The sequence below is a fragment of the Microtus ochrogaster genome, chromosome 24, assembly GCF_000317375.1.
Source record: "Microtus ochrogaster isolate Prairie Vole_2 chromosome 24, MicOch1.0, whole genome shotgun sequence".
NCBI lineage: Eukaryota > Metazoa > Chordata > Mammalia > Rodentia > Cricetidae > Microtus > Microtus ochrogaster.
This window is the reverse complement of record NC_022024.1, coordinates 35645816-35670890: the sequence shown is the minus strand read 5'-3', so window position 1 is coordinate 35670890 and position 25075 is coordinate 35645816. Positions and strand designations below refer to the sequence as shown.

The 25075-nt window shown below is 44.6% G+C and overlaps 1 protein-coding gene across 2 annotated transcripts in view; it reads right to left on the bottom strand.

Moving 5' to 3' along the window:
* Polr3b (RNA polymerase III subunit B) overlaps positions 1–25075 on the bottom strand; it is a 110662-nt gene that overhangs the window by 43494 nt on the left and 42093 nt on the right. For both annotated transcript variants that reach the window (XM_005358244.3, XM_026784628.1), the window contains 8 exons: positions 22529–22690; positions 19568–19768; positions 17044–17206; positions 15098–15251; positions 12594–12668; positions 11980–12078; positions 7985–8112; positions 138–347 (listed from right to left, as the gene is read on the bottom strand). In XM_005358244.3, the coding sequence (XP_005358301.1) occupies positions 138–347; positions 7985–8112; positions 11980–12078; positions 12594–12668; positions 15098–15251; positions 17044–17206; positions 19568–19768; positions 22529–22690 (1192 nt within the window). The remainder of the gene's footprint in view (positions 1–137; positions 348–7984; positions 8113–11979; positions 12079–12593; positions 12669–15097; positions 15252–17043; positions 17207–19567; positions 19769–22528; positions 22691–25075) is intronic.

The following is a 25075-nucleotide window of genomic DNA, read 5'->3' as shown; positions in this document are numbered from 1 at the left end:
CTACAATCATCTCTCACTACACTCACTACTGACTACAAGCATCGCTCACTACAACCATTACACACTACACCCATGACTGACTATCTCTAACTCTGGAGAGAGCTCCTCTGGTGTTGAAACTCGGGGAAATCACTCACCCCTGTCGAGAGAGGCCTTGTTCAGCACAAGAGCGTCTTCAATGTCGTAGCCGCTGTAACTCATCACGGCAACGGTTGCATTCTGTCCCGCTGGCAATTTCTCAAAATCTATCAACTCAATGGTTTTTGTTTTAACCATGGGTTTTTGTGGATATGCCAGTAGATACATAAGCGTATCAATTCTGTTCCGCTGGTTGTAGCCGATGGTACCTTTATTATATTGGAGAAAACAAAACCAATCATTATATCCTGTAGAATAATCAGGTAGCATTGAATTTAAATACATTAAATTTGCTTAACTAAAATGAAGGAAATCTCAGGCTGAACATTTCAAAGACTAATACCCATATGGTGGCCACTGAGTTCTAAAGCAACTTTTCTGCTTAATAATTAAAATCCCAGAAAAATATAATCAGAGCAATAACAATCCAAACAATTTCAACTTTTTGGACTTAATACACACAACTGATCCTATTTTCACAATTTTAGTTGTGACTGATTAATTTCACAAGTTCAGTCAACAAACCTGTTATGATGAGGACAACATTGGGTCCTCACATGCAGGAGCTCACACAGCACAAGGAAACACACAACTAACGGCAACAGAAGCTTGAAATGAAAAAGGAGAAGAAAGAAGGAATGGGGTGAAGAGGAATTCGGCTGAAAGCAGACTAGTACGCATCTGTTGTTATTTATGAAGCAACAACAACAACAACACATCTGCCTGAACCAAACACTAGGAACACTTGGGGGGAAAGTCAGGATGAGGAGCCCAGTCACCCTACAGTCCTTACAAGTATGTGTTACTGGATCATTGTCAGCTACAAGAGAAATCTGAACTTTAACCCTCCTCCCTCAAGGAGAGTCTTCAATGTTTTGGGCTCATGGGCACAGGGCTGGCTGTAGAGCAGAGTCCTCTAAACGAGGCCCGCCCCACGGTAAGATCACTACTGAGTACTCTCCATTTACGAATGACTGGGGAGGCGAGGTGTCAGCACTAGGAGAAGCTGGCTTGGTTCTTGCACATGCCTTCATGGTGACACGGACACAGACCCATCAGCCCTAAGTGCTGCTGTACAGAGCTAAGCCAAGGTGTGCTTTTACCTTGAGCCAAACTCTGTAATTGATTTTCTTTAACGTCTGCATCTTTGTGTTATCAGATCACCTGCACTCCACACCCCATCACTACCCCCCACCCCCATATCAACAGCAACCTTAAACCAGGGAAAATACAAAAGATCTGTTACCCTTTGACAGTCACTACCACCGGCAATGACCGGAGCTGCACAGGAGGCACCGCAGAGTGAGGGGCTCATTACAGTTGCTCAGGAAATGTCAAGTGAATTAAAGTGAAGAATTCGTGCTTTTTAACAGTGTGTATACATTTGTGCTTAAATCTTTACAAAACTCATCGAAAGTCAGCAGAAAAGCAATTGTCAGACTGTCTGCACTAGGAACTGTCATTTGTGCTCTTCTAGGGACAACAGAGATGCTGGACAGGACCCACAGTGCTCTCTTGGTTCTTTCTAGGAAACCATTTACATCTACGCTGTGACTGTGGTTCCAGCTGTGGCGCTGACTCAGCTTGAGCTCAGGATCCAGGCAGTGTCCCACCAGGCTGCCAAAACATGGCCTCTGAAACCGCGACAAGCATTATCATACTGCAGGGGAACAACAACAATGGCCTCGGAGCCTGATCCTGCTACAGACTGTGCCTCAAGCCCAGACATAATTCTCAAGCACTCCTACTGGCCGCTAAATGGAGGAACAGCAAGATCATTTAGCACATCTGGGGTTACGACTCACACACAGTGTTTTTGGAAGCATCATGGATGTGCACATCAAAACAGCACATACAAACTCAATTTCTAGACCACAGACTCTCACAGACTCAGGTTAAGGTGTCCTCTGCTGCTCCAGTCTCCTTAAAGACCACTGAGGCCTGGGGCTATGGTCCAGCGGCAGTGCATGCACACAGCTAACACACAAGGGCACCTACAAACTGGGGTTTGCTTCCACGGCCCCACTTCACCGAAACCATTGTCTCTAGTGATTCCCTTTGCTTACTACCAAACATGATTTTTCTACTCCGCCACATTTTCTTGTTATCAGCAGGCATTGCAAAGTATACAAATGTACGTTATAGCAGGGAGAAGGTTATTTAAGGTGAGATGAGTGAGTCTATAAACAAGTAACAAAGGAGTGTTTATGGAAAAAAGACATCGTATGCGTTTAATATTTCTTCTATTCTTTGCTCTCCATATTAACTATTATCAGTTAAAATAAAAGGTGATGGTTAACTTGTAGACACCACCGATACCTTCTGCTGTCTCTACCGGCAATGTCTGAGCCCTCCCACTGATCTGCACCCAGACAGCCTTTAGGGTGGAAGCAGCCTTTGCCTCTATTGTTCCAGGAACAATATTCTATGTATAGGATCCTCAGGTGGTTGACTGGGCATTCATGAGACAACTGTACCGCTGAGCAGCCTGACCGGCACAATGGCCATTCTGTATATTCTATGAGTGCCTCATCTTTTAATTGGGTTGTCTTATTACCAGAGTAATAAACTAAATAAATAAACTAGCCGGGCGGTGGTGGCGCACGCCTTTAATCCCAGCACTCGGGAGGCAGAGGCAGGTGGATCTCTGTGAGTTCGAGACCAGCCTGGTCTACAAGAGCTAGTTCCAGGACAGGCTCCAAAACCACAGAGAAACCCTGTCTCGAAAAACCAAAAAAAAAAAAGAAAGAAAAAGAAACTAGACACCTATGCATAGGGAGAATGCGTCCTCCTCCTCTGTGGCCCGCATTTTCACGACTCCAACTATCATTCAAGAGCAAAACTCTAATTCTGAGAAATTTAATTCATAAATTATAACAGTTTGTATCTATCCTATGCTTGAAAGCTGAACTCAAATCATATGCTCTCAAAGATATTTCTTTCCTTCTTCAAGTTTTAGTTTTAGTTCTTATGTTTAGGGGATATGATTCATTTTGTATGAATTTTTCTATGATATCAGATAGGAATTGATATTCACTTTTTTACATATAGATATACAAAATAAAATACACTTAGTTGAGAATTTTCCTTTCCCCAGTGAACTGCTATGGCTGTCAGACTTCAGTTCAGTTCTGCGTGCCCACACCAGGATGTGCACAACCACCAGCAGCCCCACCCCAAGGGAACTGACGTCTGCCGGCTCCTGCTCTCAGGCACCGTACACGTAATTTCTAAAAAAACTTCACAAAACCCAAACATTAGTTATAAAGATAACTTAGTGTATCAAGATGGGGGATAATGATTATAAACAAGTTCAGATCAGAGCTGGGTGTGTTGGCACACACCTTTAATCCTGGCACTTGGCCGGCAAAGGAAGGTGGAACTCCAGGAGTTTGAGGCCAGCCTTGTTTACATAGTGAGTAGGTCAGTCAGGGCTACCTAGTGAGACCATGTCTCAGAGAGAGAGAGAGAGAGAGAGAGAGAGAGAATCAATTGCCCATAAATGCTTCTCTAACTTATTAATTCTATTCCATTCAATCATACATCTACTCTTGAAGCAATATCATATAGTCTTTATTGTTATAGCTTCATAATAAATCAGAATCAGGTTGTATGATTTTTCCCATTTACTGTTCTCTAGCCTAAAACTGCCCCTCCCCACCCCCCGCCGATTGTGTGTGCATGTGTGTAGTTAGGTATGTATGTATGTATGTATGTATACGGAGGTCAGAGGTTAATGCTGGATTTTTTTTCTCAACCATTCTCCACTTTGTACATTTGTTTTGAGACAAAAATCTCACTATCTAACCCTGCTAACCTGGAGCTCACAGTGATCTATCTGACTCTGTTTCCTGAGTGCTGAAACTAAAGACCTGTGCCACCTAATCCAGCTCTATGCTAGAGATTTGTTCATTTATTCACCCATTCATGCATGTATTTATTATTTCAGAAACATGTATTAAGTGTTTACCAGAGAGATTCCATAAGAGATATATACTGTGACATAAGCTATTCAATCACTCTGGAATTCAGCTTTCTTGTCAGAAAAAATAAAGTGCATGCCTCATAGACTGTTATCACGCCTAGGAAACAGATACATGTAAGAAAGTCTGGGACAGGTCAGCAGCAGAGAATGTGCATGAAGGATAAGAAAGTCTGGGGACAGGTCAGCAGCAGAGAATGTGCATGAAGGATAAGAAAGTCTGGGGACAGGTCAGCAGCAGAGCGCGTGCATGAAGGAAGCCCTGGGTTCAACGCCCAGCAACACTCCCTCCTCTGTGTGGTCATGATGACAGCAGCCAGCTGACACTTTACCGGTCTTAACCACAGGCTGAACTTAGATGGAAGCAGCAACTTTGTATCACTGTAAGGGAGGCCACAGAAACGGAACCATAGGGACCGGGCCCCTCCAGTGAGTCCAGCATGAACTGCAGGCACAAGGGTGTCTGACACCCAAGAGACTTGAGAAGACTGGGAACATTTCATTCAGAGACTGTCACACAGGCCACAGTTAGAACAGCTACAGTGATTAAAAGACCTGAGTCAATCAAAAAAAATCCTCATGGCTAAGGTCTTCCTCCGGTTTTTAAAACTCCTAAACAAATAAACACATAGAACAAATAACGGGACAGGAGAACGCAACAACATTTTACGAGGGTTCTTGGCCATCACGTGCTTTAAATATCTTAGTTCCAGGACATCCTGCTCCAGTTTAAACAGGAAGAAGTGGTCTGTTTAGAAACAGACTCTGCTGAAGACAAAAAGAGAAGCTGTCCCTTCTCCTCAGGTTTTTTGCTTTGGCTTTTTTTTTTTTTTTTTTTTTTTAGTCCCAGCAATTGGGAGCTGGAGGAAGGGGGAAGGGCTGGAGGAGGGCCGTGATGCATATTCATTAACCTGCTGATAGAGACTGAGTGACCCTAAGGACTGTATGCCGACTAGTAAAACACGCAGGATCTGAGACCGAGACTCTGGACTCAGCCTTGCAAGCGCACAGCCAGGGCTCCCACACACAGCCAGAGGTTTCGGTCCTGAGCCACACCCACAGAAGTGAGAGGGTCTCAGCAGCAGAGATGCCTGGTGTGCACCTGAGCTCTCCTAGCTTAAAGAGGCTGCGATCTAAGAGCCATATGTGGGACTGGCTCTCTGATGTGTCTGAGCAGGTCTGGTCCTACTGTGCTTCTTTGTGGAGAGGAGTTACCATGCTCCATTCTCTGAGGGTGGTATCAATAGGGCAATGGGTTGGAGACACAAATCTTCCAGGTTGGCTGGAATATTTAGTGAGCCAGTTCTGGACAGGACGAACAGACAAGTAACAAGTGAAACACTACTTTGGAAAACCCACACAGGCTCTGAGATGAAAGCGGTCTTCAGCAATGCGCCCTCTTTAAAGTGGCTTAGTTCCTAGCTGCCAGGACAGGGAAGCTCAACTACCCGAGGCAATCCTGCTAAAGGGCCGGGCTTGCCTCAGACCTGGGCCTCGGATGTGTTTTCTCTCACTGACCTCCTCCCTCCTGTCTGTCACACAGACCTTGCTCATTACTCTTGCAGCCATTTCAGTACCCAAAGGGAAATACGGCCAAGCCATGCGCCAACTTTAAATGCACTTCTCCAGGCCTCCTTCCCAGTCAGGTGTGTTTTATAATAGCAGACATTAATAAAGGCTTTTTTTTTAATGACTTAAGATATTCAGTGGCTTTTGTCTTGCAAGCGTCAGCAGTAACGTCAGAGGATTGTATCCAAGGAGCTAAATGTGCAGGACCCAGGGTCAGAGCAGCTGAATACACCAACCTCAGAAAACACAGACAATGAATTGCAAATGACAGTCACAACAAAACCTTCACACAGAAGACGACAAAGGAACTCTGCAGACGCTGGATTGGCTTTCTGTGCACACTGATCCTGCTCAACTGTGTGTGGCAACTAACCCAACGCTCAGACCTGTGGGGCCGCAGAATAAAGACTCTCTTTTGTTTGTTTGTTTTGTTTTTGGTGGGGAGAGTTGTGATAAAAATAACTTTTCCTTCCTTTAAGTCTACTCTTTCTTTTTATAACAGTTTCTCTAGCTGGAGAACTTCAAACAGAAGGAGCGGCACTAGCGAGGCAGGGATCGGTCTGGGGTGATTCTGCTGGAGGTTCTCCACAAAGGTGGATTGTTTCAGCAGGCACTCGCGCCATGACACGGTGACAGTTCTTTCATGGCACACAGGGCGCAGTACCCAGAGCAGACGGACATGGATGACTGGGAAGTGAAAGTGATGAGCCACTGTTGGGATTTTCCCACTGGGAATTAGTCCCCACGGCCCAGGCGTTAAGCCCTTCAGGTAAATGGTGCGCGGCCACCATGCTTTTCCTCTCTCCATAGCCAGGCAAAGGGCACACGGAGCTCAGGAAGGCACGCCCATACTTCTTGTCTGCACTGAGGACAGAGTACTTATTGGCCAGCGCAGCTGAGGGGGCAGAGGCTGAGCATGGCCATGCAAACCTCCCTCGACCGTCCACAAGGCTCCCTTGTGATTAGAAATGGCATGTCTAAGGGAATGGAAACTTGGAGTCTGCAAGTCAGGTCTGGCTGGGGGGGGGGGGGGGGTGGACTCCTCAGACTGCTGTGCACCATAATCTCCTTCCATGCAGCATATTCTCCACCACAGCTATCTTCTTACCATAAAGGTACACCAAGCAGCAAGGCCCCGTGAAATGCTTGCTCAGATTTTCTGAGAGGCGCTTCCCTTCCGAGAGCCAGTGCAGTTCCAGCTTCACATGGGCTCTTCCCTGTCTTCGCCCCCAGATCCTGCATCCTGGTCTAATCTGCTGGTCCCCCCAACTGCACTGAAACCCCCTAGGCAGAGAGCTCTGTCTGGTGTCTGTTTTCAGGCTCCTTCTCTCCATGTCTGATCGCTAGTCTCGTTCAGTAAATGCTTTGGATGGGTAGATAAATGGAGAAAGACGGGGAGGGAAGGAAAATCATGGACTTGGAAACTGGCATGTAAGCTTAGGAGACACAGTAGCAGCCACCAGCACAGGACAGGCCGTGACTACGGGAAGCCCCCTCACTCCTCCCCCCTCCACTCCTGTACTCCAGGGCTCTGCTCTCCACAGCTCTCCTGGATGCTCACACATTTCATGGCTGTGATGCTTACATCTACTTTTATAATTATGGGAAACTTATGATGTGCTTCTTTGCTGGCTAAGGAAACTAGCTGAGATCTCCGTGTCTGTTTACGCTCCTGCAAGCTCAGTGTTGTCCTCTCTCGTAGTCGTCTGCCTTTTAAACTACGGCTGTCCTACTCAGCAGCTGCATCTCCGCGGCTACCAGCAGCAGCAAGGCCGCAAGAGCCGCAGTCTGAAGACATTCTGTTCTGTCAGGCACCAAGTCTTTCAAAACTACTAAGAGAACTTACCTAAATCTCTGTCCTGCTAAAGAACCTAAGACTCAAAGGCTGAGGTAGAATCCTGCTTCCCAGGGCGGCTGAATAGCAAGCAGCTCACCTCGCTCACCTCCTCGCGTCCCCCAAGAGGTCCTCGTGCTTCTTCTCGCCCCTCGTTATAACCCCTTCTCCACCTGGCTCCTCCCTTCTTCCCATCAGCTCACTGCTGACTCAGCCTCCAGACCACAGGTGAATTTTAGTTAATCAAACACATCTTTGCATCATTTGACAAAGGTTCAGAGCATAATCAAAGTAACATCCCTTAAAATAATATTCTACAACATCACAGAGTTCCACAGGCCCTTTGAGCTTGGCAACCCCCGGTATCACCAACATCTGGTTTGCCCAAACACACACCATTGAGAAGAAAGTGAAAGTCTTTCTCTAGTCACGCAGAAGCAGGTTTAACGAGGCGGTCTTACCCATGGCTTGCTTGCCCATAGCGCACTGGTAGGTGTTCCTGGGAGACTGGTTGTGGTGAGGGTATGGGATGAGGCCAGCACAGACACCGAGAAGAGTGAAGGGCTCAATCTCCAAGTGGGTGGTGTCCCTGGCGAGTTAATGAAGATTGAGGCAGTTTAGGCATCAAGTACTAAGATCAGTCTGCTGAAGGATATAAAAATCACCGTTTCCTAGCTCCCCAAGGGACTTATAAGATAATAAACTTGGATGCTGGTGAAACTACTAAAATAAAGACATGACAGACCTAAGAATTTGAACTGCTCTGTGATTAAAAAAAAAAAAATTCCCATCAGTGATGGAAATAGAAGAGAAACGGTGTAAGTGTGCAACACCATCAGGTGCACACCGACGGCACATTACAGACAGGAATCTCCGCACCAAACATGGGAGCATGGTGCAGTGACTAGCACGCGGGCAAGCCCTGCTCGCCCTGCTATCAGTAAGAGCCTGCATCGCTTTGGGGAGAGGGGCAGATCTTTGAAAATGAGACCCCTCGAAGCTCTGCAGACAGTGCTGGCTACTGAGCAGTGAAACCTTAGGCTACTGAAGAACTAAATTTTAGGTTTTTCCCTATTTTAATGGATTTAAAATTTGAAACTGAAGTTTAAATTTAAATAACTGTTTCTTTTTTAAACTGTCATATTTCAAACAATTTACATTTGTGAATCTATTCAACTGAAAAGTTCTCTCTGATTTAGCATTCCTAATGAAATTTAGTTGTAAGCATATAAAAGATTTTAAAGATTTACAATGGGAAAATATAAAATATCTCATTAAAAATATTCATTCCATGACAACAATATTTTGGACACTGTGGGATAACAAAAATAAGGGCTGGAGACATAGCTAGGTGGTAAAGAACCTATTTAGCATCTGTGAAGCCCTGGATTCAATCTTTAGCATCCCCTCCCAAATTACTAATTAATAATAAGTAATAATTAATCACTATTCTTTTCCTTTTCATATGGCTACTAGAAATCCACATGTATTGGTGGCTTGCACTGTTTTTATAGGATAAGTTTGTTACAGATACCTGTTTGATAGGGGTCAGAATGTTGGTTACTTCATAATACATTTCTGTAGAAAATTCAGGTTGGGACAAAATAATAAAGTAGCTCAGATGTTTTCATGGGAAAGAGCAGCCAGAGTATGTAAGGGTTTTTACTCAAAGTAATACATATCATATTCCAGAAACATGCTATACAGTGATCCTGTGTTCCTCACCCAAAGTCCCATGCCATAGAAGGAAAGGAGGTTTCTAAGAAGCCAGGTCCCCACCCACTGCGGAGAGCTACCTGTAAAGGACCTGGTCAAAGCGCTCCTACCTCCTCACCTCTTTCTCTAGCGCACACTAGGCTGTGTCCCCATGCTGGAGGGGGAGCACCTTCCATGCCTCTCTACTGCAAGAGCAGCATTTTCCTGAGGACAGAACCCTTGTCAGCAGGGTGGGAAAGGGCCTAGGGGCTTTTGTTTTAGGAAGCACAGCTGACAGCTGAACTTTCTACACTAGAATAAACAAGCGTCTGGTTAGGGCTGTGGCCCAGTGACAGAGAACGTGGCTAACACGTATGAGGTCCTAGGTTCAGTTTCTGTACTGGAACAAAACAAGCAAACAAACCCAGAATTTGCTTTAAGTACAGTGTTTTGCCTAAATACTAGCTAGGATGAAATTCTGTAAATAAAATTTATTTGTAAAATGTATGTGTAAGGTATAAAGAATAAGTTAACTTAAAAAGGAAACACAAAGTTTTTCTTTTATCACAAAGTGACATATATAAAATTTTATAGTCTTTCATAAATATTGAACATCTAAATGCTCTGAGTTTTAGCTTTATGAAAAATAAAACTTATTTTCTTTAAAATCATAACCACTGTAAATTTATCCTGAACAGTGATTCAGCCATTTTACTACATGTAATATACATTTACTTATTATTCAAACAAAACCACTAAATTCCAACAGGGAACAAGTTAAAGAAACTATGTACGGAGGCAGTAATGTGTCCATGCTGACACGCTGGTCACAGGATAGCTAACTAGAACGTGTAAACATTCCCTGCTGCCCCGCACACGCCCTGAGGGAGCTCGAAAGCAACTAAGGACATGGTAAACAGCCAGCACCGGGTACTGTGGGGAGAACGCAGGCTCCTTTTTTTCCATGGATCATTACTAGCTGAGAATGGCCTTGAATTCCTTACCCTGTGACCGCTACCTCTTGAGTGACGGGATTACAGGTATACACGACTAAACCAGGTTTTCATTTTCATTTTTTCCAGACAGGATCTCCCTCACTTTGTAGCTCTGGCTATCCTAGAGATCCGCCAGGCTCTACCTCCCGAGTGTTGGGATTAAAGGCGTGTGTCCCGCGAGGTCTTACGCTACTATGTCTGTCTTTTCTTTGGTGCTGGGACTTTTATGAAGGGCTTTGAATATACTGGGCAAGCACTCTGCCAACCGGGTTACACCCCCAGTTTAAGTTTTTTTTTTTTTTAATTTTATGGACATCTACATTTACAAACATGTCTAGACCAAGAGGAAAACGACAGGACGATCATATTTTAAAATAAAGTGAATTTGAGCAATACAATACCTTGGTGATGGGGTAACCCCGTTTTATAACATCCTACTGCAGGAAGGTATGCAGGACAGGATATGTCAGTGAAACACAGATTTGTACAGTATGGCAGTGAGCACTTGCAGTGAAAAAGGTGGAGAGAGAGATGGGTCCAGAGAGACCCCTGACTGCGGGTCTGAGGGAGGAACAGGGAGGACCAGGAGTCCTCTTCAAGGTGCTTGAAGAGAGATGCTGACACAGTAGGTCAGGGGAGGTGAAGGCAGATGGGGCAGGGGAATGGAGCCCAGTGACGTCTGTGAGAACGTCCGAGGACACCGAAGGCTGCTGGGGGACAAGCAATGCTGCATCCTAGACTAAGAGGAAAAGTGGGGTGGAGAACGACACTCAGACCTGGGCACATCTTGGAGGGTCATGTGACAAGAGAGAGTCACTTAGAAGTGTACTACAGGCGAAACGTGGTGGTGCACACTTTTAACCCCAGTTCCTGAGAGACAGACACACAGGAATCTCCAAGTCTGAGGCCAGCCTGGATTACATGGTAAATTCTAGATCAGTCAGGATTACATGAGACTGTCTGAAAAAAAAAATCTACTACAAAATAATTCTTTTATATACACCTTGAAATGTGGAGTATAAAGGTAATTTTAAAGGCTCATCACCTAAAGGCATGAAAATTCTGACTAGAAAGCATAACTTATCAAGTTATAAAACAAGTATGTATTTCTCTGGTAGCATAAAGGAGGAAATGACTTGTTTGGGATTGAAGATATGCACATGACTAATAAATTCCCTTTTAAAAATATAATTGAGAAAATTCCAGTTTCAGCCAAGTGGCAAGCACCACAGAGGCGTGCAGATGTCCTCTGATGTCTTCGACGTGGGACGCAGACACTTGGAAGATACCAGCGTGGTAGAAGGAATGTCACGAGCACACTGGCATCTCAAGTTCACACTGACACATGCTCAGCAGTATTTGTACAACATACTATGTGTGATTCCTGAGCTACAAGATTCCAGACAATATTTGTACAACATGCTATGTGTGGGACTCCTGCTCTACAAGAGTTCAGACAAAATCCTATCTAAGAGAGACAAACATATCTTCCGAATCCTGACTCGCGAGCTCAGTGCTTACAGCCGTTGGATACTGAAGTCGGAGAGGCAATTCTTTTTAAAAGTGTACACTAAGTATCACATGGCAGGAGGGATGATCAAAGACTACTTGTGAGCGACTCTGTGGCACTTCACTGGGACAAATGACAGCTATGCTTTATCACAACACCCCCCGACCCCCCGCAGGACCTAATGGGGACAGTGAACACAGACAGTCCTTTCCATGGACAAGTGGACTTGACTGTGGTTGTTACCAGTCTTACTTACTTATTGATCGTATGCTCGTAGAGTGCAATGTTACAATCATTTTCCTCATTCACATCTAAGTATTCCACTAGACTCTCGTGTAAGAAATCTTCAAAGTTCCTGGGGAAACAATGGAAAGGAGACACTGCAGCACCCTGTGGTCGTTCTGTACACGACAGAAGAAGACCTGGTTCTCACTACGTCCACAGTCCCGTTCTCTCCTACAGTGTACTAATGCACTGAGATACCTAAAACCCACTGTTGATGGGTCACACGTTGCTAAAATAAAAGCACTGAAGGTGATTCTTGCCAATTTGGTCCCCACTCCTAGAACTACTGACTTTAGAAACTGTGGCATGAGGGACACAGAATGTACATAAGCAGCCAGGTTCTGAGGGATTTCCTGGGTGAAGCATTTTTTTAGTAATTTACAGAAAGGCTCTACAACCTCACCAGCTATGGTGTTACGTACTTCCTCATGCGGGCAATGGCATATGGCATGATTTTTAACTGGTTGCTGGTATGTGGTGGGGAGACAGTAATAGCCTAGAGATGAAAATATTCGCTCCTTACAGTATATATCAAAGTATGCACATATTTAGAGAGATTATAAACTTCTACCTTTGGTCACTTACCTGTAACCTTGAGCCAACTCTTCCATATGCTTATTTGTGACTGCTGGCTTTTGTTTCTTAACAATTATGTAAGGCCTAGGACAGGAGAAGAAAAACTCACTAGAAGAACGATGTCACCCAGTTCTATTTACCACTGTGGAATATGAGAGCACAGACTCAGTTTCTTCTGGAATTGCTTGAGGACATGGAGTATTTTTTGCTGTAAGAACATGTAGGGTCTTTCTTGTGCTCTTGGTGATTTTAGTCACTAGGAGGCAATTGAGGTCTACAAACTTTTAAACCACGGACCCTTCTGGGCAGTGGTGAAATCCTGTAACACCTGCTGCATTCTCCGGGGGAAGGGAATTACCTTTTTCTCTAGTGTATCCATACTACACAGCACTAGCAGGACACCTCCCTGTCAGTCATGTAGTAGCAGCTTCAGTTATCTGACTAAAAGGACGGTACAGTTGAGACTGGGTACTGATGGTTTAGGCACCCACCGGGGAATCCTGAGACACAGCCCCATACAAGAGAACTGCTGTGAAGTCTATGGTGTCGGCAGGCAAAGACCTGTCACTGAGGACAAAAACCAGCATCTCTTCTGAGGGTTCGGAGGAGACCCAGATGTTTGAGATTGCCGGTGCATGACAAGCGACACCGAGACAGACTAACAGGTGACTTGCCTCTGAGGGCCTTGTCACCACAAGGAAGTGCCCACAGAGACTGACAGGCGGCATGGAGATGCCAAGGGCTGCTGCTCTTGGAGAAGCAGCTCGTATAGAGGAGCAATAAGCCAGCAGGCATGCGTGTCGTCGGGACCCAATACGGATGCAAAGACTGACGAGCACGGTGAAGCAGCAACGGGGCACGAGTGAGTGAACTCAAGAGCTGGGCGAGCTCTTCAAGGAAGTCAGCAATACCTCAAACTCTCGGTTTTAGCTGAGGAAGCAGAGACCCACCCCTGCCCTACTCTCTCTGGGAGCTCAGGTGAAGGCTCACAAGAGAGAGCAGAAGCCAGAGTAGGCAGAGGCCCCTTACTCAAAAATTCTCCCGCTCCAGTTAGGTCTGCTACTGTAAAATTACTTCCGAAAAACACCTAACATTTTTAGAACACGCTTTATTATATGGATACAGTGAAATAAAGAAATTCCCAAGAGGAATAGCTTAGCACATGCCATTGCTTCTCCTGCCCCCTAGAAGGCCATGCTGTCTCATACCCGCTTTCTTCCTCTGTTTAAGACAGGCTCTCACCAAAGACACCAGGCTGACCACACAGAGATCCAGCACCCGCCTCTGCCTCAAATGCTAGGGTTAAGGCCACTGAACCACCACACCCGACACTCGGTCAGCACTTACAGTCTACTATGCTAGTCAGTTCTTCACCCAGCCACAGGTAGGCGCCACCACTCACATGTCACAGCCAAGGAAAGCAAACGTCAGAAACTCTGGAATACTCAGAATCATAGTCACTAAACGGTCAGTTAGGACTCAAGTGTGGGTATCCTGTTTTCAGCAACATGTAAAAGAAACCAATTCTGAACAGGCTAAGCGAAAATTACTTTACTACAAGCATTAAGAATTTGCCAGAAAAAAGGGGGAGGGGCTGGAGAGATGGCTCAGAGGTTAAGAGCACTGGCTACTCCTCCAGAGGTCCTGAGTTCAATTCCCAGCAACCACATGGTGGCTCACAACCATCTGTAATGAGATCTGGTACCGTCTTCTGGTGTACAGGCATGCATGCAGACAGAACACTATAAACATAAGAAAGAAAAAAAAACAAAGAAAGAGAGAGAGAGAGAGAGAGAGAGCTAGCTACCTTGCTTTAAAAAAAAATTAGCCAGAAGGACTGGGAATGGAGGAAAGGGGAAATACTGAGAAGAACGAGGAACTGGGACAGCTGAGAGGGTCCAGGGAGCGCCGAGTAAGAGTGCCTGGTGGAAGGCAGACACTGGTGGGTTTCTGTCTGCTTGAGGGACTCTACTCACCAAGGGAACAAAAGGAGTCTACTTTTCTAGTTACCTTCTTTATCTATGTCTTCATACACTTACTCTTGGCTTTCCCTGGCCTCTTCGGGTCAAGTAGCAGAACTCTACTAAAACTTTAAAGCTCAGCAGAATACAGGGGTAAAAACTACGCTTTCTGAGGACTGCCAAGAAAAAGCCAATCTCCTCTCCTCTAGCTCCGGGTATGTGGCTCAGGCCCGCAGACGGCCAAGTTGCTCATTAGAGAAGACAGTAATTCAGATGATGGTCTCCCACACATCACACACCTAGGAAGACAACACATAACCAGCATCCATTCATACTACAGCTGGTGGCTACTGGTAATGATTTCTGCTTCTCCTGGCAGATGAACCTGTCTCCCATTAGCTTTCAAACCTGCCATTAACCTCGAGAGTGTTTGATAACTGAACTAAACTCATCTCCATGACAGGAAAGGCTAACGCATCTTCAAAACTAAAAGCAAGGCCATTTCTTTCAGAAGTTCACATAAAAAGACTTCAGTTCTTTACAGCAACATACCTGCACAACCGTCCTCCATCAGACGAGATATAAACACATCGATCTGTAAGATTTGTGGAGATAGAGACAAACTCGTTGATGTACCCTGCTCTCCGCATCAGCCGAAAAGTACTGACGAGCTTTCTGTGGTCTCGGATGACACCGAGGATGTTGCCTAAACAGAGAAGACACAGGTAAATCAGATAAAAATAATCTGATTTAAATTACCCATCCACTAATAGTACTGAGAAGCAAGGAATAGCCATTTGAAAACAGTTACTAACAAGAGAACTGGTCCACAGGCTCTGGGAAGCAGCACAAGGGTGTGTTCAAAGACAGTCTGAGGGACTTGAAGCCTGTGGCCATCACTCCAGACACTGACTGAGAAGTTCCCCGAGATTGGCTTCACTGTCCTTGGCTGTCAGCATGGTCTCGGGGGCATAAGGTTCACACTAGAACAGGCAGGTGTGAGGAAAAGGGTTGAGAACCCTGCCCTATAGAACCTGCTAGGAAATCAAGGTCCCCACCCCCCCAGGGTTAGCATGAGGACTCAGAGGCACAGGATGATGTGCAGACTCCTGGGAAGCACTGACAAGGCAGGCAGCTGACCCTGACTCCAGAGCCTCCATTATAAAGGGCTAGTGACTCCCTGACTGGGAGGAAGGGGGAAAAGAAGGGAAGAGCACACCAGACAACATGTAGCTACCAAGTCAGAAGGGGAAAGGGTAGGGCACACTGCTGCCAGCCGCTGGGGCTTTGAAGGAGGAAATGGAGATGCTCTAGAGGAGCACAACATCCTGCCCCACTGCTGAGCTGTAGGTGACTGAATGGCTGAACACTGTGAAGTGAGCTGATGTGATCATTTCTGCAGAACCGTGTGCGTATTTAACTAACTGTTGAGATATCACACGACGCTTATTCAACTATGGATGCTTTAGCAGCAGCTCAGATAGATGGAAAGCAGTAGATGGGCCCAGTGCTGTTCTTCCGTGTTCTCAGAATCTTGGGTACCACAGCCAAAATATACACTGCTCTGTTACCAGTTTTCTTCCTTCAAATCAGCATGGGAGCTCATGTCCACTCCCCTCTCTGGAATCCATCTGCTTGGAATTCCTGTGCCAGATACCTATGCAAGCTATCTCCAATTAACAACCAGTTGCTCACACAGAGAGATCAGTTCCTTCAGGGGAGTCTCACTAGGTACACAGACCATACTTAAAGGCGGCCCCATGCCCAGCAAGTAGATGGCCAAGACGAAAGAACTCAACAGTATTTTTGGAGATTTTTTTTTCAGTCTCATATTCCTTTGTTTGGGTATTTTTGACCATACTTTGTATTTTTATGGCCTGTGTGTGAGTGTGTGTGTTGTGTGTGTGTGTGTGTTGTGTGTCTGCCTGTGTACCATTTCTTTAGCTTTTTCTTTTGGTTTGGTTTTGTTTTATTCTAATTCATTTGTTTTCCTCTTTGTTTTCTAAAGAGGCAGAAAAAAAGTCGTGGACTTGGAAGGGCAAAAAGGTGGAAAGGACATGGGAGGAAATGAAGGAGGGGAAACCATAATCAGAACATATTGTATGGAAAATACTTATTTTCAATAAAAATAAAATACAACTTAAAGGTCTGTCTGTGGCCATAATTAAAGCATGTTTATGTTTTAACTACAAAAAGAATGAATCAATGGATTTTCTCTCTACTCCCAAAAGATTGCTTAGGACAGTGGTTCTCAACCTTTCTAATGCTGCGACCCTTTAATACAGTTCTTCATGTTGTTGTGACCCCCAAATTCCAAAACTATTTTCATTGCTAATTTATAACTGAAATTTTGATACGGTTATGAATCATAATGTAAATGTCTGATATGCAGGATGTCTGATGACCCTTATAAAAGGATCACTTGACCCCTAAGGGGTTGCAGCTCACATGCTGAGAGCCACTGGCTTAGGAAGAGCACGTCTCTATAGCATACTTACCATTCAGGAAGACGAGAAACACATTGGGGTAAGAGAGCTCTTCTCCACAGAGTAAATTCACATCTTCTACTCCCAAGTTACCAGCCAACTTAATAATGGGTCCATCTTCCATGTCAGTTGTAATATGTGTCATAAGGGCCAAGTTTTTAACCAAACCACAGGCCTAACAAAAAATAGAGAGTCGTTTCTAAGAATGGGCGTTAGTCATACAAAGTACAGCTTGTATTTGAAAAGGCTCACCTCTTTGTTGGTGGCAATATAAAAAAGTACAACCTTGAAAGAGATGCTTGGGAGTTCACACACACACACACACACACACACGCACACACACACCCCTCAAACAAGCACATCACCTTTAAAATGTGAATACTCTTTAAGCTGAGGAATTTCTCCTCAGATAACAAGAAAAGACATTGTCCTGGCTAGTTTATTGTCAACTTGACACAAGCTAAGATACCTGAGAATAGGGAACCACAACTGAGAAAAATGTCCCCAGAAGACTGGCCTGAAGGCAAGTCTGAAGTACGCGTTAGTGACTGATGTGGGAGAGTCCAGTCCACTTGGGTAACACCATCCCTAGGCTGGTGGTCATGTGAAGTATAAGGAAGCAGGCTGAGCAAGCAAATAAGCGGCATTCATTCCTCCATGGCTTCTGCTTCAGGTCCTGCTTCCAGATTCCTGCCCGAGCTCCCTCAGGGATGGAGTGAGACATGGGACTCTAAGTTTTATGGCATTTTATCACAGCAATAGAAACCCTAACTAAGACAGAAACCGGTACCAGGTCAATGGGTCTTGCTGTGACGGACCTGGTTGTGCTTTCTGGAGGACTGTGGTGGCATATGCACTTTGGGGTGGAAAATCTGCGTGCTCAGAGCTCAGCAGGCTGTTGTGCGGAGGCTTGGAAGGTAGGGACACAGATGAATGGAGACAATGGAGGCCTGGCTTGTGAGGTTTCAGAGAGAGGTTTGCGATTCCCTTAAAGACTCTATCAGGGCTACTCAATATTTTGAATTAGGAACTGTTAAAGGGAAACCTTTGCTTTGCGAAGAAAACTGATACTGGTCAGCTGGAGCTGAAGAATCAGCAGTGATTAAGAAGTCCATTACCATCATGGCAAATCGGGGTACCCTGAGTGCTGTGGTCTAGAGGGGGCCAGGGCTGCACTTTGTGCTGGCAGCCAAACTTGATAATGTAAACAACTTCCCAGGTGGCATGAAAGGGTCATGGAGAGCAGGGGAGGCTTGGCGCTGGGAAAGGCCAGGAGAGACCACTGATGGACGTGCCGCCTCAGTGGAAGTAGATACCTTAAGAATGTAGGGGTTACGGAGAAAAGACAAGGCTTGGCACCATGTGGCAGGGTCGGAGTCCTTGAAAAGAGCCTAGGAAAGGCTGCTGCTGAGGGTTCAACCCCCTAAAAGCAATAAAAACTCTAACTAAGATAAACTGAAAATAAATTTAGCTATGAGAAATTTAAGTAATTAAAAGTTCACGATATATATATTTGGAAACTATATTAAGTTTAATATGAATTTCCTTACAGTTTAAGATAAATTAGAATTTTTCTAAAAACCATAGCCTGTTTGAACTAATTTTCACTTTTTGAGTTCTAACAAATTCCTACAGTTTGAAGCCTATACCTTCACTTGCTATAAACTTATTTTTTTTCATTCAATGTACGTTTACAGGACTTCTATTGTAGGAACCTGGAGATACAGAGGTGGTCTACCCTTCCTCCTTTACCTGGAGATACAGTGGTGACCACCTTCCTCCATTAGTTCATGACTCAAAAGGACTAGAATCAAGTGATACTAACAACAGTATCATGGGGAAGCCTGGGGCTAGAGAGAGGCAGAGGACCTAGGCTTGGTTCCCAGCACCTACACTAGGCAGCTCACGACAGCCTCTAACTCTAGTTCCAGGGGCTAGAAAGCGCCCTCTTCTGGCCTTTGTGGTGCTGCATGCAAATGGTGCGCATAGATACATTCAGCCACACACAAACACAGACAAATTATCATTTTTTTAATCTATAAAAAGAAGACAAGAAACAGAGGACAGAGTGAGGCTAAGTAATTAAATCTCGGCGAATCCAATGATTTGGCTGTCAGGTAATGGCTTGTGCTGTCCATACAGCTCACAGTCACTGCAGGTCTTTGGCTGCATGTGTCAAGTTGTCTGCAACTGTCTATGGGTCCTTTAAGCACAACTAAAGAAATCAAGAAGCTACTCAAAGATAATTCCGAGCATCAAAGGTCATGGCTCTCTCAGCTGTCTACATCCTGATCACCTCTTTACTATATGTCTTGATTCTCAGGGTGAAGTGAGAAAGAGATGCTGACTCAATTTCTGAAAGGCCTCCGGCTCTGGAATAATGTGATAGAGCCCTGACAAACCACAGCGGTATTTCTCGCCAAATAGCCAGTTAATCAGAACAAAAAAAATAACCTGTGGGCCCAGAAGCAGGACCCCAGACTCCCATCCCAACAGGTGTGACCTCCGACCCCAGAGAGACTCCATAGCACCTTACCTCTCCTTCAGGTGTGTCAGAGGGACAGAGCATCCCCCACTGAGACGGCTGGAGAGAGCGAGGACCACTCACTTTTCTTGTTTTCTCAAACTGGGAGGAGATTCTTGTCATCATGCCAAGAGCAGAAATATACGACAAACGAGACAGCACCTGGGTCACGCCCTGGCGGTCCATTTTAAATCTCTTTAGAGACCAGTTTCCCTGCAGAGACGGAGCACGTGAGACGACTGTGGATGCACGTACAGCGTGATCTAACATAGAAACCACAGCCAGAACTCAGCGAGGAGCTGCGGGGCTGTCTGTGACTAGTGACCAGCTCCGAGCAGTCGCGCAGGAGAGTCACCTTCTCTGGGACCGCCCGAGGCGGCTGAACCAGAGGATTCTGGTCCACAGGGAGCAAGAAATGGACCAGTGCGATGCTAGTGAGGGCGTCACACGCCTCAGGCAAAACCTACCGAGAGCCCAAAGAGAACCCGACGATGCAGTGCTGAGACAAACACAAGCACAGAAAAAAGGCCTCTAGCAGTAGTTTAATAAGAGACAGTCATCTATACTTTCTTAATCTAGGCCCAAGGAATATGAAATTGTATATTTTAATTCATCATGGCCTTTTTTTCTTTTTCTTCTTCTTTTTTGTTGGGGATCAAACCCAGGGCTTGCAATTGCTAAGGTGCTCTACCTGAGCTACAGCTTCAGCCCTAAAACTGTGTATTATTTACATTAAGAAATACTATGTTGTCAAATCAAGAAACATCAATTTAAAACAAATTTCTGTCATTAGTGAGAAGATGCTATAATGCTGAACTCTATTAATCTGTATGCTAATCTGAAATATTAATAAAATGGACTTACAAGTAAATTTTGAATGTTAATTTTATCTCCTATATACTGAACACATCAGATTATATTTAAAACATTTTTTGTTTATATTAGTTGTACACATTAAATATTATTCTCCAAAACCATGAAATCATAGTAACATAAATTATAGGAAATGGTATGCGTCAAAAAAGCAAAGTAAAAAAAAAAAAAATCTCAAAAGCCATTTGACTCAGTTATCTCCGAGACATCACAGAGGATGTCTGTGTGTGTCTGTGTGTGTTGAAGTCCTCTTCAAGAGCCGGGTGAAAGATATTCATGTTTTCTTGAGAAAAGTTGACAGAGGACAATTAGCACAAACTTTTGAATTCAATTTCAAGAGAGCACTTGTGGATCCCAGCTTTTGAAGCCTCAAAACAGGAAAATTAGTGGACTTTTAGGACGGTGTTCTCAACCTTCTTAAGGCTGCAAACCTTCAGTACAGTTCTCATGCTGTGGTGACCCCAGACATACAACCATTTTCACTGCTACTTCATCACTGCAATTTTGCTACTATTTTGGATCATTATGCAGATATTTCAGATAGAGGCTTTCCAAAGGGGTTATGACCCACAGGTTGAGAACCACTGTTTTTGGAGCACAAATAAAAGTTTATATTAAAATATAACTTTGGGAGATCTCCCTCATGAATTAAAATTTTAGTTTGTTAAATTCAAAATCTATTTCTTATGGATTTTTAATTTTTTGACAGTTTTAATAAATGCTAAATTCTAAGCATAAAGCTCTACCCCGTAAAAGCCAAGAGCAAGCAGGCAGGCAGCCCACAGACTGCTGTGTATCAGCTGGCTCCAGAGTAAGTAAGACAGACCTGCAGCGGAGCTGAAATGATCAGCCCACTAGGAAGGAGGTGGGGGATGGAGCACAGGAAGAAGCTAGCTTGGTGGGACACACCTGCCACAAGGCCTAGTGCTTTCTAAGTGCAGGTGTCGAGAAGATAAACCGGTGTTCTGCTGGAAGAACCCAGTCAGGAGCAAGGGAGGCTCTCAGGCAATGCTGACGTTACAGGTCTTCTGCCTTGAGAACATAGACCAGAAGGCCAATGTGCCCAAGCAGAGGTGGGCTGCACCTCTTCCTTAGCTGTGGCTGGCTCTATAAAGGCGGCCACACAGACCCACTAACCTTCTGAAGCTGCAGTGAAGAAGTCTGCCCTATTGTTTCATGGTCATGGGACTCAAAGCACTGGGCCATATTGTTCTTTGTTGGGGCAAGATCATCCATAAAACTAATTGTGTATCTGGAATACAATATGTGGGGCAGACTTCATCAGATAGACCTATAGTTGCTAAGCTTTTAAAAAGGGAGCAGACACCTATCTGATAACCTCTCGTGAATAGCCTGGCCCTGAATACGCAGCAGCTGCAGGGGATGGGTTCAGGGCCCAGAAAGAAACAGCTGATGGATCTCCGAAGAATATAAACCCTACTGTGAAATAAAACACCTTTGTATGGCTTTGGACAAAAGCTGCCAACTAAGAAATCTGCCTGATATATGTCAATTTCATTACAGGAAGAAAATGGAGGCAAATGCCTATGAAAAGGAGGATGATTAACAGACCAAGGGATCTCTCCTCTCCCTGCAAGTGCGTTGTTCACAGTGCCATGTAGCAGGAACTATATCACAGCAGTGAAGATACACACTCGTCCTCCTCAGTCTATGAGGGACCTGCTCCAAAAGCCCAGGGGATGCCTGAAATGCAAGAACTCCAGAACCCTATATGCATATGCAGTTTCTCTCCACACCCATGATGAAGTTTGTGAATTAAGCACTGTAAGTAATTAACAACTAATAAAAAGTAAGAAAACCATAATAAAAGCTATTTAAATTATGAATTACTTTTGAAATGACAGCAGTAGCTCGTACGGCTAAATGACTCCACACTTGAACGAGCTACAGCGACAGTGGCTGTGTTAACAAAATTCCCACTGACAGCACTTAAACTTCCCACTATCTTTCAGGGAGAATCGGTGATCTCATGTTTCTTTGATGGAAATGTGTCATTTATGACTTCATCTCTGTCACATGTGTTCCCACTATCCTTCCTACTTCTAGTCTACCTGACCTCTGACTGCAGAGGAGACTCACGGTGGAAATGGCGTTCACCATGCCATTGGTGATCTGGTCTTGGCGCATGTGTTTCACAACGTCAAACTGGGCTGCTCTCTGTTTAGGGATCACCTGGTCTGCAATCTTCTTCATTTCCGAATTAAATTTCTTGAACAAATCTTCAAAAAGAAGAGATAAGAGCTAGAAGAAAAGGACACAATGATTAAGCTTACGTCTCAAAGCTCTGTTTTGGGGGGAAAAAGAAATTTAAAAACTAAAACAATACATTTTTATAAAATCCAACTTAATGAATATGTACAGAACTCTGACAGACAGAGGTCAAACTCTACATAGGAACGCTGAATGAGAGCAAAGGTGATAGAAGCCTTTTTTGCAATCAGATATTTAATTCAGAATACTCCAATCAGAGATATTTAATTCAGATTACTCCAGAGATACTTAATTCCGATTACTCTCACATGTTTACGTTTCACTGACCAATTTTAATTTACAAAGAAAGTCACTGAAATCTGTCAAGTTGAAGCTTCTGTTTCCATAGATCTAAGGAAAGCGCAGTAATCTCCACTTGTAACAACTCTCCAGAAATGAGAGTCACTGGTGGTGGGCACTTTGAGAATAGGTTTCCTACTGGAACCTGCATATAGTTAGATAAGGGCAAAGTACCAACTATAAACCACCACCTATATCAACAAAATATATATGAGAACAAAATGTATATGAAAACAGTAGCAACTAATGAAAATGAACAAAAACTAGTTCAAAGTCATGGCAAAATCTGAAAAACACAAAACCCAAAGAAAGAACTCACACCCAGAGTCAGGTCTGTATTTCCTGTTGGATGAGGTCCAAACTCCGCCACAGCTAAGCTCCGCTGTCGCAGAAGGCCCAGGCAGGTGGTGAGACAAGAGCGGGGGCTGGGTGAAAGCACGGCCCAAATCCTACAGCCGACTCTGAGGCCAACTGTGGGTTATCTTAGGAGTTCAGACTTCTTCAACTTCAGCACAGGAAAAACCAACACTCAAAAGTTTTGTTTTCTTCCCCCCATGATTTGCTCATATAAAAGAGTAAGAGAGAAATACACCCTTCCTGTGTTGGAACAGAGGCAACTGAAGTCTTTCTACTTCCCTGGAAGTGGAAAGCTAGTCTATAAGCAGCTGGGGAAGGTCGGGAAACTTCCTGCTTATGTGTCTCAGAGGCAAGAGAGACTGAGCTCAAAGGGGGCGGAGGCAGAGCTGCCTGCCCAGTAGAGTGAAGGAGAAAATCCTCCTTGCTACCCACAAGCCTTGCACCTAGAACAACTAGAGACACACGGACAGAGCTCCTGGTCACTAATGTCAAAAAGAGAGGCGAGGCCAGAGGGTGAGGTGGATTCCAAGTCCAGCTTCCACGGCCGGAAGAGCATGAAACCTTCCAGGTCAAGGATCACTGCATCGGTGCACAGAGGGGCCCAGCCCACAGGGAAGGGACGGGAGCAGATGCTTTCCTTCAGGAAACTGGGGACACATTCCTGCTCAGCACAGCAGTGGAGGTGGAATTCAGGTCAATGGGGCAGAGGAGGGATATCAGTAACGAGAAGGAAACCACAGAGCCGCCTTTCCTTGATGCTGACTCCTCTCGAGAAGGCCACAGGGGCTCTAAAAGGAACTGCTTTAGGACAAGGTGCATTTAGCAAGCTTGCAAGATACAAGCCCAGTAAACAAAAGGCAGCTGTATTTAAACTACTACCAAGAGAAAGACTGAAACCTCACTAGGAGATGCCCCAGTCACAGAGTACATGACTGAAGTTATTCACAGTCTCTCTAAACTGTCCTACAGATCCAAATGCAATCTCCCGTCAAAAGCCACCAGTCACTTATTTGATTACTCATTTATTAAAAGAAAAAAAATAGAGAAACCAGTGTTAGATTTAAGTTAAAGTTAAAATTTCCGTTTATCATCAAGTTCAGAAAGAAAAAACAAACACATTTCACGGTCCCTAGAGTAAACTCAAGAACTAAATTAACCTCCAGAAAACTCGATTTTAAAAACTACTTAGAGGCCATCCATGGTGGCATACGCGCTTAACCCCAGCACATGGGAGGAGAGGCAGGTGGACTTCTGTGAGTTCCAGGGCAGTCAGGATTACATAATGAGAACCCATCTTTTTTTTTTTAAAGCACTTTAGCATTTTTTTCTTGTCTCTTACACATCAATTATGTCTCACAGGAGCAAAGAGATGATGAACGTATTATTTAAAATTCTAGATAATGAATGTGTTAAAATGAAAATATTCGATACCATGACTTTCCATACCATAGAAAAATAACAAAAACGGAAATGATCCTCATCCGTGACTAAGAAAGCCATCAGGAGATGACCCGGGATTCTAGGCCCCAGTCCCCAGCCCTCAGTCCACGAAGACAGACACTGTGGGGCACATCCTCTGACAGAACACAGCACTACCACCCATCACGTAGTGCAGCCAGAGAACACAAACGTTCCAGAGTCCAGTCTCTACATTTCAAATCAGACACGTCATCGAATCAGACATGTGAATACATACGACACACACCAGCACACGTCATC